At 39.4% G+C, this 14,203-nt stretch overlaps 1 protein-coding gene across 1 annotated transcript; it reads left to right on the plus strand.

Annotated features, from left to right (window-relative positions):
* The first annotated feature begins 6,129 nt into the window (after positions 1-6,129).
* Positions 6,130-13,976, plus strand: LOC112436602 (deoxycytidylate deaminase-like). The gene is made up of 6 exons (XM_076877347.1): positions 6,130-6,245; positions 6,698-6,779; positions 9,857-9,986; positions 11,290-11,409; positions 12,423-12,519; positions 13,648-13,976. Exons 1-6 carry the CDS (start codon positions 6,211-6,213, stop codon positions 13,718-13,720), a joined length of 537 nt encoding a protein of 178 aa, XP_076733462.1. The 5' UTR covers positions 6,130-6,210; the 3' UTR covers positions 13,721-13,976.
* The last annotated feature ends 227 nt before the right edge of the window (positions 13,977-14,203 follow it).

The following is a 14,203-nucleotide window of genomic DNA, read 5'->3' on the forward strand; positions in this document are numbered from 1 at the left end:
GTGGCTGACACACAGAATAACTTTCTTTCTGTAAAGAGCTTGAAGCAGAGATAAGAGACATTTGCTCAACAGGTGAAGGACATACAAATCTACTCAATAACTCTTATTTTTAGTTTTCCATTGCCTTTCTTCCCATGTCAGGGTGTGTGGGCGTGCTAAACCAGCTCCACATCTCCTGCATACAAGGAAGAGGGCAATAGGCAAATGCATACCAGGTTTATAACTCACATCACATCATAATACTCTAGCTCTCCTCTCAGCTGATCCAGAAACCACACGACAACCTCATATTACTTATCTGTCCATCATTCTTTTTTTTCTTTTTTTTCCCAGTCATGAAGAACTTTATTAATACTGTTGGTCTAAAGAAAATTCTAACATATTTAAACGATGCCTTCTCTCTGCGGTTAATGAATGGCGAAATAAAAAAATGTCATATAGGCTTTTACAAGTCAAGAAGTATAAAAAAATAACTTAAAAACCTCTGGAATTAAAAAAATGATACAGAATTAAGGTCTTATCTGTATAAGAAAAATTATAGTACGCCTTTAGAATGTGTTGGAATGGGAGATTCACATCATAGATGTGCAGCAGGTCTATGATGCTATCATGTTAATATAGACAAAAATCTCTGAGAAATGTTTCCACCACTTGAATCTATGCCATAAAGAAATAAGTGGCCTGTGAATGGAATCTCTGTCAGGCCGATTCTGGCCCTCCAGGCCTTATGTTTGACACCCCTGGTGTAGATCACTGCAAGTGTGCAAGTATTTGTTAAATTATCATCTGGAAAGTTCTGTACTTTAGCTGGTAATGGTTTACTGTGTCTCTGAAGTTGAGAGTATCACCCATGTTAAAATTGTCATGGACAGAATACACAGTTTTTAAAGCGAACCACCAAAACCAGTTTTCAAAACACCATTTTAAAATGGTGTTTTGAAGATGAGAGACCTGTTAAGAATTAATAGAGCTCATTGTGGAAAGACAAATGTGTTTGGCACAACATTGCACTCAGATCACAATTCCAAAGCTGCCAGTTAGGAAAGTTAATGCTACTGTACCATACTTCATTATTTTCATTGTTCAGTTTGTTTCTTCGCACGCCATTCAGCATTGTTGAAGTCAGGAATGCGTGAATAACTGCATACTTTATCATTTTAGGTTATGTGTTCAGAAAAGGCTGCTATGATGACAAGAGAGACACTTTCATAAGATGGCAAACGCTGACTTTAAGCTCGACATACATCACTAACACATTCATCTCGCTACATAGTAAACCTTTCAAATTTGGTTCAGATTCAAAAGACTGTTTGCTTGAATCTCTTTAAAAAGAACAAAAAACTGTCTTTGTTGTATTTGGATTAAGATGAGAATCATCAGTAAGATAACACTGACAACTTCAAGATGAACACCTTGTCTCAATGGTTGACACACAGTTTAACTCTAATATGGAATTTAACATAAGAATGGCTTTGTTCTTTGTGTGAAGAGCTTGAAGTAGAGTTAAGAGACGTCTACTCAGCAGGTGAAAGACATACAAATCTCCTCTATATCTCTTGTTTTCAGTTGTCCACTGTCTTTCTTCCCATGTCAGGGTGTGTGAGCGTGTCAAACCAACTCCAAATGCATGCTAAGCAAATAACCCACCTCACCTCATAGTACTACACCTCTCCTCTCAGCTGATCCAGAAACCACATGACAACCTCACGTTACTTGTCTGTCCATCATTCTGCAGCCTGCCCTACCTCCACAGAATGGAAGCAGTGTTTGACTGACGGTCCTGAAATTCCTGACAATCCAGCCTGACAGTCACAGACAGTGAAACCAGTTACTGTGGAAAAAATGAAAAACAAAGGAGGAAAGAAAAATAGTTACCAGACACATATGTTTGTGTTTGTCTGCCACTGACTGATGTCCCCTTGGTCCCAGCTCCTATATTTGTTCCACTTTTAACAGTAATACACAAAACTCTGGACTAGGACCTCTCTCTCCCACAGTCAACACAATACCCGTCATAATCACAAACAGAGAGCAACAGAATTATCATAAATCCAGTAACTCCAAAAACATTAATAACCTCCGGCCTCTTCAAAAATATCAACATCCATTCAACTCTATTGTCAAAAATCCACCAGTCTCAATCAGTATGGCACTTTTAAATGTACGCTCTCTGTCGAACAAGTCTTTTATTATTAATGATTTAATTTTAGATAATAAACTTGACTGTTTATTTTTAACTGAAACATGGCTGGGTTTGGATGCACCAGTTGTTCTCACTGAGGCCTCCCCACCAAATTTTAATTTCTCTTTTTCTATTAGAAGTGGTAAGAGAGGTGGTGGGACTGCATCTTTAGCCAACAACACACTCACCACCAAACAAATTTTATTTGATCATTTTACCACTTTTGAATTCCATGCTATTGTTTTCAGCAGCCCTCCAGTTTTATCTGTCACAATTTATAGACCACCTAAAGACAGCGCTGCTTTTATCAAGGAATTCTCAGAATTTTTAACAAACATACATTCAAACTATAATATGATAATTTTAACCGGTGATTTTAACCTGCACATAGATAATCCTTCTGATCCTGCAGCAAAAGAATTCTTAAACATTCTTCACTGTTTGGATTTTACCCAGCACGTCACGCAGCCAACTCACAACAGAGGACACACTCTGCACCTGGTCATCACCCATGGGCTGTCCACCAGCGTGTCCTCTGTTGTTGACTTGGCTGTCTCTGACCACTACTGTGTGTTTTTTAACATCACCGGTTTTATTCAGCGGGAGACCTCGGTGCGAACTGTGAGGAGGCGCTATCTAACCTCTGAAGTGGCTGCAAATTTTACCAGGGTTTTAGACGAATGCCCCCCTGTGATTTTACCTGCACCCTGCGATTTGATTTTTAATCATTTCAACAGCAAACTGAAGAAAAGCCTTGACTCCGTTGCTCCACTCACCACCAAAAAGATTAACGTAAAACATGCATCACCCTGGAGAAACGAAGAAGTCAAAAAACTCAGAAGAAATTGCAGGGCAGCAGAAAGGAGATGGAGGAAAAATAAAAATACTATCAACCATCAAATATTTTGCGAGCAACTTAAAATGTACAATAATACATTAAGGAAGTCAAGAAATTCATACTTCGCCAAAATAATCAGTATTAACAAAAATAATCCCAAGGTCCTCTTTTCCACCATAGATCATTTATTTAACCCTGATTTTAACAGCTCCCAAAGAACCCCCACAGACTCGCTCTGTGAGCAGTTTGCAGACCACTTCAGGGGAAAGATCAGCGCCATCAGATCTGATATTTTATCTAATCGCGATATGATTTTAAACACATCTGAGGGCTCGATTGTACCTGAGGAGACACTGGACAGCTTTGTCCTGGTTAATGCTGAGAACCTTCAGAAGGTTTTCTCCACAGTGAGACCCACCACATGTCTTTTAGATCCAATCCCTTCTTCACTCTTTAAAACACTTTATGGATTTTTTGAGGCTGAGCTTTTATACATGATGAATTGCTCTCTTCAGTTGGGTATCTTCCCTGCTGCCTTTAAAACGGCGGTGGTGAGGCCCCTTCTGAAGAAGAGCAATTTGGATTGTAATGATTTTAATAACTACAGACCTGTATCCAACTTACCATTTTTAAGTAAAATCTTAGAAAAACTTGTTTTTACTCAGATTACTGATTTTCTCAATGATAGACAGATCCTGGAGATATTCCAGTCTGGATTTAGGGTGAACCACAGCACAGAGACGGCTCTCCTAAAGGTTTTAAATGATCTTAGATGTAACTGGGACTCCCAAAAGCTCTCAGTCCTGGTGCTACTGGATCTAAGCGCAGCCTTTGATACAGTAGACCACGCTATTCTTTTAAACAGACTGAAACACATGGTGGGCCTCTCTGGTGCTGTACATAACTGGTTCACTTCCTATCTCTCTGACAGATCTTTTATGGTGAGTATGGATACATGCTCCTCTAAGATCCATAAAATGACATGTGGTGTGCCTCAAGGGTTGGTTCTAGGCCCTGTACTTTTTAATTTGTATATGCTCCCTCTCGGCAGTGTCATCAGGAGGCATGGAGTGAACTTCCACAGTTACGCTGATGACACTCAGCTGTACATCTCCGTGTCTCCTGATGACACCAGACCAATGGATGCCCTTTTTAACTGTATCTTAGATATACGATCTTGGATGGCAGAAAACTTTTTACAGCTTAACCAGGACAAGACTGAAGTTTTAATCGTCGGTCCTGAGGCTCAGAGAGAGAAACTCTTGTCTAAATTAGAGGCATTTTCGTCATGTCCTTCGCTACAAGTGAAAAACCTGGGTGTTATTTTTGACTCTGAGCTTGGTTTTATCCCACATGTTAAACATGTAACCAAAATTGGATTTTATCATCTAAAAAATATAGCCAGAGTCCGCCCTATTCTCTCTCGGGCCAACACGGAGATGTTGATGCATGCTTTTATTACCAGTCGTATTGATTACTGTAATGCCCTGCTCTCTGGTCTTCCTAAGAAGAATATTTCAACTTTACAACTTTTGCAAAACTCGGCAGCTCGTGTGCTGACGAAGACCAGAGGGCGGGCCCACATTACACCGGTTTTAGAATCGCTGCACTGGCTCCCCGTGTGTTTCAGGATCGATTTTAAAGTTCTTTTATTGGTTTTTAAATGTCTTAATGGTCTTGGGCCTTCTTATCTCTCAGATCTGCTTTTACCATACGAACCCTCGCGGACCCTGAGGTCCTCTGGTACTGGCCTTTTGATTGTCCCTAAAGTCAGGACACATACTCACGGAGAGGCAGCTTTTCAGTGGTATGGTCCTCGTCTGTGGAACAGCCTGCCGGAGGAGCTCAGGGCCGCAGAGAACGTACATGTTTTTAAGAACAGGCTCAAGACCCACCTTTTTAATTTAGCTTTTACTTAGCGTTTATTTATTTTATGCTTATTTATTCTATCCTGTCATTCTATTATTAATTTAGGATTTACCTAATATTTATTGATTTTATTCTTATTCATTTTTTAATCTTGTTACTCTATTTATATTTATATTTATATTGTATCCTGTTCTTATTTATTTTATCATTTTACCCTGTATATATCCTATTGTGTCATATCTCCAGTGTTTCCTCGGAGGGCGCTCTCTGCACCGGGGCTGTGATTGACCGTGGCTGCTGGGTCTCTGGGGGTCCTCTCAGCCTGGCTGGGGGGCTCCTTGGCCTCCCTCCTGCTGTGTGCCCAGCCTGGAGGCTGCAGTCTGTGACCGGCTCCCGGTGCAGACGGCTCCCTGTTATAGTGTTTCCTCACTTGGCTCATGCGAGCCCAGCCCAGTTTTTACTCTTTAAGTGTGCGTGTGTGTGTGTGTGTGTGTGTGTGTGTGTGTGGGGGGGGGGGGGGGGGGGGGGGGGGATATGTGTGTATTCACATCATTTATGTTAATGAGAGTGTGGGGGTGAGTATGGATACATACTCACCATACAAAATGATACAGAATTAAGGTCTTATCTGTATAAGAAAAATTACCAGTACCGCGATGGTACGCTATCTATGACTGTCAGGCTTGGCTGTCAGTGTTTGACTGACAGCCAAGCCTGACAGTCATAGATAGTGAAACCAATTACTGTCAAATTAAGGAAGAAAGAAAAATAATAATCATTTACACACAATATTTTAAGATCTCCAAATTTAAACTGAGCTCATGTCCCAGTGGAAAATTGGGACATCTGGGCTTCCTCTGAATTCCTGCATTGTTTTAAATAAAACGTGCATTTCTACTTCTAAATAAACAGAATAGCTCGTCATCGCCCCTCTACTCATAAATATAGTTTTACAAATTGCAGGCACTACACAGTAGCCTGTGGAGGTTAATATGTGGTTTAAATGACCTGCTGCTTTCTGCTGGAGGTGGCTGTGCTAGGAAGAGTCAGTCATCACATAAGTTTTGCATAAGTTGGTTTTGCATAAGTCTAGTCAACTTTATTTTACTTTACCTCTTAAAGGCAAATCCTACACATAGCCCTCACGCACATGCAACAAGCACAGCCACAAAACTGACACACCTCCTAGATCATTGGAGGCGTTGCTTTGGTCTACAGTGCTCATATGCGCATATATATCCTCTATCGTTAACATTTAGGAAAGACTTCAGGAGTCCATAGTTACAAACATCTTGTACTTGCTAAGATTTTTTTTAAGAGTATGGCGCAAAATCTGGAGCTTGATTATGATGGGCGGTAATTATCTTTTACCTATTTGTTTAATTTATCGTTTATCTTTCTTTCAGACACATTATGGACTTTTATTTTTAAACTTTGTGTCACTGAGCCGTAGTGGAAATGTATTATTTGACTTTTTAACATAGCCTTTGTTATCTGTTGCTGCAAAATCATAACAATTAAATATTTAAAGCATCAGTCTGAGTAGAAATGCATTTTTTTATTTCTGTAATGAGCCTTTGTTGTATTCATGTTGACACCTGAAACCTGTAAAACCAGCTGTGTTGTGTTTAATTTACTGCAGAAGTAGATCAAGTTATACAAACTGAACTGTATTAATAGAGGGAGTGACTGCTTGCAAAGCAGTGATCTCACAAGGTGTCTTAAACCAAAATTGGTTTAAAGGCTGTCTTTATATTTCTGCTCATAGGATCTACTATGTCTGTGGTTTTTCTACTTCTTTGTAACAGGACAGACTTCCTGATCGATACAGACTACTTCATGGCTGTAGCTGTTCTCTCAGCTCAAAGAAGCAAAGACCCAAACACTCAGGTATGTGTCTCTCTGCATAAGCACTAAAGTACTAAGAATGATTGTTAGATACTTCACAATAAGCTTGTATCCAACATCAGTTCTCAGAGGTGTGTACTATGAAGGAAGTCCAACATAGCTTTCTCTGTGTGAGCTGGCTCAGCAAAACCTAAATCCCCAGTTAGAGATGGTGGATATCACAACTGTTGTTGTCAACTTTCTTTGTTAAGCCGGTCATTTGGCTTCAGGCTGTGTCTGCTCACAAATTAGGAGGCATTTCACACATCATTTCTCTGCTTCTGCCCAAAATGATTCCTGTGAGTGCCACCTACTGCAGTCAGAGGCGTTGTTAGATGATGGTAAAGTGGTGATAAAAATCTATACAATAAGTTAAAAAATGTAAAAATGTTACACTGTTAAGAAAAGAGAAAAGAGATGATGCTGCAGAAAATCTTTCAGCTTGGTATTTACACCAGCACAAAAATCACCTCATCAAACAAAACCACACCTCTCCTCTCAGCTGACTCAGAAACCACTCCCGGCTACCACATGACAGTCTCACATGACTTGACTCACTAAACTTTGAAGAGGTGATCCATGGTTTTATTACATCCCAGCTGGACTATTGTAACTCCTTATATGTAGGAGTTAGTCAGAACTGTCTTTTTTTTTTTTTTTTTTTTTTTGTGTCCCGTTTGGATCTTTAGCCATCAGAATTGTTGTCTTAAGGCCAAGAGAGATGCCAAGCGGATTTATTTTACCAAGTGGATCATCATGGCCTTGCCATAAAGGTCGAGGCTGGTTCAAGCTTATCGAGCATTTGGCGTCGTAGCGCCTAAACTGTGGAATAATCTACCCCTACACATCAGACAGGCTACTACTGTCAATCTTTTTAAATCTCATCTAAAAGCACATTTGTATTCACTGGCATTTAATACAGGATGAGAGTTATTTGGTATTTGGCGTTTGATACTAATATTTTAACCCTCTACTGCATGACTTTTTAATTTTTTGGGAAAAAATATTTCTCCCTATTTTGGGGGAGCTTTAGGGTCCCCAATAATATATCAATCATAAAATTTGACACCCTGCCCCCCCAAAACAGATATTGGTTTGTTGCTTCAAGGCAACACTGTGCAACAAGGGTAGTAAAATGCCAAGTTATTCTATAATAAGTTGTATTAGTACAACAAGGATGAACAAGTAAATAAACAACAAATAAACAATGTAAACATTTCACAGAACAATAAAACACCAAAATACATCCAACATTTGACCCTAACCCCATGCATGCGTGCGCGCGCCTTCAAGCCTTCACCCTAAAATTAAATGATTTACCTTGCAATCTGTCCCCATAAAGTAGGCGAGACCTCACAATGGGAGTGTGTAAACAAATTTGTGTCCCCACAACAATAAGTAATACATGTCCACACACACACACACACACACACACACACACACACACACACACACACACAGAGTAAAATTGGTATGGCACGGATCTGGCCCACACAATGTGCTTACACATGGCCCACATACTGCAAAGAACGACGGCCCTTTGGTGGCCCAGACCTGGTTTGCCTGTGGTGGCCCACACATGGGCCAGCACAAGGCCAGTTTCAGACACACTGGTGGTCCTGTGCTGGCCCATGTGTGGATTACCTCTGGCAAACCTGATCTGGGCCACCAAAGGGCCGTCATTCATTGCGGTATGTGGGCCATCTGTAGGTGGTGTGCAGCCACGGGCCAGTTGTGGACACACTGCTGGCCCTGTGCTGGCCCAGAACAGTTTCAGCTCTAGCCCCAGATGTCAGCCTAATGTGTACCTTAATCAAGCCATGCAATAACAACATGTGCCAGAACATGCAAAACAGTGCAAAAGTAACATGCCGAAACTCTGTTCAGACAGTGAATGGACTGATTTTTATATAGCGCTTTTCTATTCTCCCAGATTACTCAAACTGCTCTATACAACATGCCACTTTTGCTTAATTGAGTGCTTCCTAACTACATTCATACACATTCACACTCTTGACATGCAGACTGGAAGAGCCAGGGATCGAACCGCTAACCCTCCGATCAGTTTGTAACCTGCTCTGCCACCTGAGATATGGCATGCCATTGCATAAACAGTGGCGTCATTGCCAGGCCTGGCCCACATCTGGATGACATATGTCTTATCATGCCGGAAGTCGGCCAGCAGTGCCGACTTGATACCAGATCCTGGCCAGACCTGCTTGCTATGTGGGCACTAGCACACACAGTTACTTTACCAACTGACCCCTGAGCTCCTAAGTGTCCCGCAAACCTCATTCAGGGATCCACTCCTCTACTTCAATGTCACTCCCTGAAAGCTCACTGTCCTCACTTTCTGAGGACAGAAAGTGAACATTCCCTTGGTTTCCTTCCATAAAAGGTATTTACATCCATGTGAGTATGTGAGTATTATGAGTAGATTGTAAAGTAAAAAACATTAACTATGATCATATAAATGCACACAAACACATCTCTAGACTCATATGCAAATGCATTATATTGCCTGAAAAAAATTGGGCTAACTGCGCAGTGTTGCCTTGAGGCAACGAATGAAAATTAACAGTTTTACTGTATACATAAATTTTAAAAAGTAGAACAAACAATCAAATATGCTTCTTAACATATTCATGCACATACAAGTATTTTTTAATATACATTTATTTCACTATAAACATGTAAAATAGTGATCTTTATCTTGCCTCCTAATGGAGATGTCCCTCATGTAGTGCAGCTTGCAGAAAGGGGTCCTCCCCCCCCCAGAAAATGAAAGTCACACCACTTTCAACTCATCATTTTATTGGAAAGAGATGTGTCTGGTAGCATTATTTGAAAAAAAAAAAAAAAGTTGTGGTTTGTTGCCTCAGGGCAACGCTATGCTGTAGAGGGATAAGTTATTTGGTACTAGTTCTTTTGTTTGTCTGTGCAGCACTTTGGTCGGCGTTGGTTTTGTAATTTAATGTATTATATAAATAAATGAATGACCATGATCCTTGTGGATTATGTTAAACACATTTGTAACCTTTTGAGGTAAATTTCTCTCCCACATCTCTCTCTGTTTGCAGGTGGGAGCATGTTTAGTGAACCAGGACAATAAGATAGTTGGCACTGGTCACAATTGTATGCCCAATGGCTGTGAAGGCAAACTGCCATGGAATCGTGAAGGTGATAAACTTGACACAAAATACATGTATGGTGAGTATGCACTTCCACACACTTGTTTTTTTCTCCTGTGTTATTCAGTTTGACTGACAGTATTAATGTGTTAGAGGATGTCTGTATATTCCTCTTGAAGAGGTTTTTGTCATTTTATGCTGTGCTCTCTTTATGTGTGAAGAATCAAATTCAGTGATTTGTAGCAAAATCATGTAAAATAACTAAAACAAACAAATAAATAAATAAATAAAAATAACTGCACTAAAGCAAAGTAGGTGGGCCCAGAATTCAGCTGGTGTCAACTTTGAGGAAAAACTTTGATGCAACAGCCAACAGGAGCAAAAGGATTGTGTTCTCAGAAATATTATGGAGCAGAAAAGGTGCACAACGATCCTCAATGTACTAATGACTTTATATATACAGGAGGCTGCAGAGCTCATCACATTTACTTTTTGACTTCAGAAAAATAACAAGAAAATTTGGACAACTTTACTGTCAGCCCAGCAATAAAACATTTGTTGTCATTTTGGTTTTAAACCAGACCAAAAGTGCAAACTTTAGGAGCATGCGGGGGCAAAAAGATCAAAGACACTTCAGTTTGAATCTAAAACAGGTGCAAAAAAGAAAACAGGTTGGGCTAATACATTATTACTCAGTGATCAGAGTGCAAAAATCTGATTAAATTTTTGTTTGCTTGTCAAACACATTTAAGAATAGTTTTCTACTTATAGATTCTCTTAACAGTCGCTGTACTGTTTTGTGTTTTTTTTTTAAAGAAATGACTTGTTTTACAAGACTAATTTGTAAAACATGGCCAACTCCTATCAGTATACACTCTGAATTGGGTTAATTATCACTTTACATATCAATTATTATTATTATTATTAGTAGTAGTAGTAGTAGTAGTAGTAGTAGTAGTAGTATTAAGAGACTGAATTCTAAGGAAGACCATTCAGGTGGTAAAATACATCTTAAGTAAAATGCTGATGGCCAATCACAGATTGTGAAGTGTAAAGAGTGTCATTTCCCAGAATTTTTTGATGATACTGTGTATATTCATCCAGTGAACGTTCTCTACTGCAGTGTTTCCAGTGAACTAAACAGCGATGACGTGAAGATTTTGTTTTCCTTGGATAAGAACAATGCATTAAAACGCTGAATTCCACTGAGTTTTGTCCAGTCTCTTTTCAAATCTTACATATGCATATAAATAAAATGTGCTTTGCTGTCCACAAAGTTTTAGACTTTTTTATTGTTTTTAACACCTGCGTTCAAGCTCATTATACTTAAAATATGAATTTCATGCACTCACTGAGGATTGTCTCAATGTCATGTCCCACAGTGTGCCATGCTGAGCTAAATGCCATAGTGAACGCGAGCGCAAATGCTGATGTGAAAGGCTGCAGCATGTATGTGACTTTGTTCCCCTGCAATGAGTGTGCCAAACTCATCATCCAGGCAGGTGGGTGCTGACAACACACATAGTCAGTTGCAATTAATTATACAGTTATACACGTGTCAAAGTCTCACATAATGCTATTCATGTCCAGGTGAACTACGAAAATATAATTTTGTCATTTGATCTACTTTTTGGAGATCGAGGAAGTCCTCAGCTTCAACTAAGAAATATGTTACCTTTATTAATAATATTAAACTGGCAGCAGGCAGATTCTTTGGGTTTCCCCCTTAAATTGTCATTTAGATTGTGTCACAACAAATCTCACCCTGAATATGTTTTTCTGTGTGCCATGGGGGACAAAGAGTTTACTTGATTGTGATACAAAAAAGGAAGACAATCGTGTTTTTGTTTTCCCCAGAGGTGTGGCTGCCATGTGGCTAAACTTATAGTTAAATAGTTTTAGATCATGAATATAGTTTGAACTGTATTAACACATGTTTTTATTTTGATGGTAATGCTGTGTTTGTTGGCTCAGGATACTCAAACAAAAAATTTTTGCACTGAGGTGCAGGGGAGGCATTCCTCCTCTGTCCCCTTCTGGCCACCTGTGCCTCAATTTTATTTCACAACCTAGACATCCACATTACTTACACTCTCATAACACACATAACAACAACAACAACAACACATAAGTTATCCTGTGTTGTTTAGTGCACGGAACAGCCTGCAGGGTGCAGCCACGCTGAACCGAAGTGCTTGTGTTTTTGTATTTGCAGAGCAAATCAACAAGTAATGAGAACCTATTCTAAATTCATGCACGCCTGGAAGTGTTGTTTTGTCCAAGTGTGCAACTGGGAATGTTTATGCGTTGCTGACAGCACAAATGTCCCAAATGTCTTCTCAGTTTGCAGTTTTGAACAGAACTGGTGCATACTGTTTTTTTTTTCCTCCAGAAAGATATCCTTATCCTTTTAAGAGTCACACAGATCCCCGTATTCCTGCTAAGTAGTCTTGACCCTTCAAGTTTCAATGCAGCTTTCTGGATTCCTTTATAATTCTTTCTTCACTCTCTCCAGGTCTGAAGGAAGTGGTTTATCTTTGTGACAAGTACCATAAGACACCTGAAACCAAAGCATCCAAAAAGATGCTTGACATGGCGGGGATACTGCACAGGTGAGTACATTTCTGGGACACAATAAAAGAACATATTTCTTGCACCAGTGTACTGTAGAGACTTTCTGGTTGATTGAATTAAAGGTAAGATCTGTAAAATTAAAATAAAATTTGTTTCCTCTTCTGTAGTTTCCTGTGTAAAGATGAAGGAAAGGAGTGAACTGTAACTGTTCTTTCAAAGTAATATTAAGACAAAATGTAAGCATGGCAGAGATGGTGTGTAATGACAGTGGTCAGACTTACAGGACAAAAGCAAGAACAAACTTCTCTTTTTTATTTCTTCAGTGGAAAGCAGTTCCTCTGAAAAATATGGACATTGTGTTCTGTAGGTGTGGGTTGTCCAAAGTAACAATTTCTTTCTTGTTTCTAGGAAATGTATTACAAAGTAAACTCTAATCACACTGCATTGATTGTTTTGGAGATGGATAGTACAGTACAATAAGGGACATGACAGTAGAATAAGAGAGAAACAAGTCCCCTCAGTTTAATATAAAATATTTTCTATCACAAGCTTCAATATTTTGAATATTTATAAGCCAACTATCTGCTTTTCCATGATTGCAGAATCTCACTACTCCAAACATCACCGTATCTATTCTTGTGGTTTGTTGTTTTAAGATACAGCAAGCTTTCTTTTAGCAACCCTTCCAAACAAGCCACACTCGCTGTGATTATGTAGTCTACAGTTAGTCTAGTAGATCTTCACTGGATTAATGTGTCTGTGTCTTTCTGTCCTTTTTTACCCAAACTGCAGCTTTTTTCTTTTTTTTTTGCTACTGGACTTACAAAATTATTTTATTTAGATCAGGTAACATTTCCGGATATCGATACGTTTTTAAATGGGATCTGAGGTGTAAGCTTAGCATGAGAGCTGACGTTGTGCATAAACCCTGGTTTCACCACATTGGCAGCCATGCGCGGTGCTTCATTTCTTGGGCAAAAAAACTCAGTCTCTCCATTTTTTGACATCCATGTTTCTTCCCTTTGTGGCTGCTGATGGATTTGTTTTGGAACTGTCTTATAGTCAATGTCATCCAGGTCCCACAGCCCCAAACACCCTATAGTGTTGCTACTGCAGCAGCAGTACTGACCAGCGTGTCTGAATGTGTGTTTTCTGTGTTTTCACAGGCGCTTTGTGCACACAATGCCTCAAATTGCCATTGATTTGCCTTTCATCGAAACTCCTGATGAAAATGCCTAAGACTCATCTTGGGGAGCTGCTGAATGGGGCAGTGAGGCAGAAGAAGAATCAGCAGAAAACAGATTTGGGACTGGTTTGGAGAATAATATGACCAAGACTAATTTGCAGGTCAAATCTGAAATTAGAATATTTGGTTTGACAAATTATAGAACAGAATGTAATAAAAGAAACTGGGAAAAAAGCATATGAAATGAAAAAAGAAGTAACGAAATGGGAGACTAATAATAGTAATAATAAAGCATTAATATGGTTAAAACTGTTGTCCTCTCCAAGTTCTTCTTCTAGCAGCTATTCTTTCTGCTGATAACAAATCTACAAAAAGCTTATATAGAAATTACTAAAGAGTAAAATGAAAGGTGGGTTAGGAGATGTTCAACTGGAATGTAGATTAAAGGACGGTTTTGTTATTTTGGTATCGAAAGCTTTTAAAATGGGAGATTCTCCCTCATCAAGACAGAAGCAAGGGCAGAGCAAGGTATGTAC

This window comes from Maylandia zebra, linkage group LG19 (assembly GCF_041146795.1).
Source record: "Maylandia zebra isolate NMK-2024a linkage group LG19, Mzebra_GT3a, whole genome shotgun sequence".
Taxonomy (NCBI): domain Eukaryota; kingdom Metazoa; phylum Chordata; class Actinopteri; order Cichliformes; family Cichlidae; genus Maylandia; species Maylandia zebra.

Excerpts from the sequence above, each read along its gene's own strand:
- LOC112436602 (XM_076877347.1), top strand. The coding sequence starts at position 6,211 with ATGGCGCAAAATCTGGAGCTTGATTATGATGGGCG. Across the intron at positions 6,246-6,697 it reads GAGCTTGATTATGATGGGCG|GACAGACTTCCTGATCGATA; the intron begins GTAATTATCTTT and ends TCTTTGTAACAG. Across the intron at positions 9,987-11,289 it reads TGACACAAAATACATGTATG|TGTGCCATGCTGAGCTAAAT; the intron begins GTGAGTATGCAC and ends CATGTCCCACAG.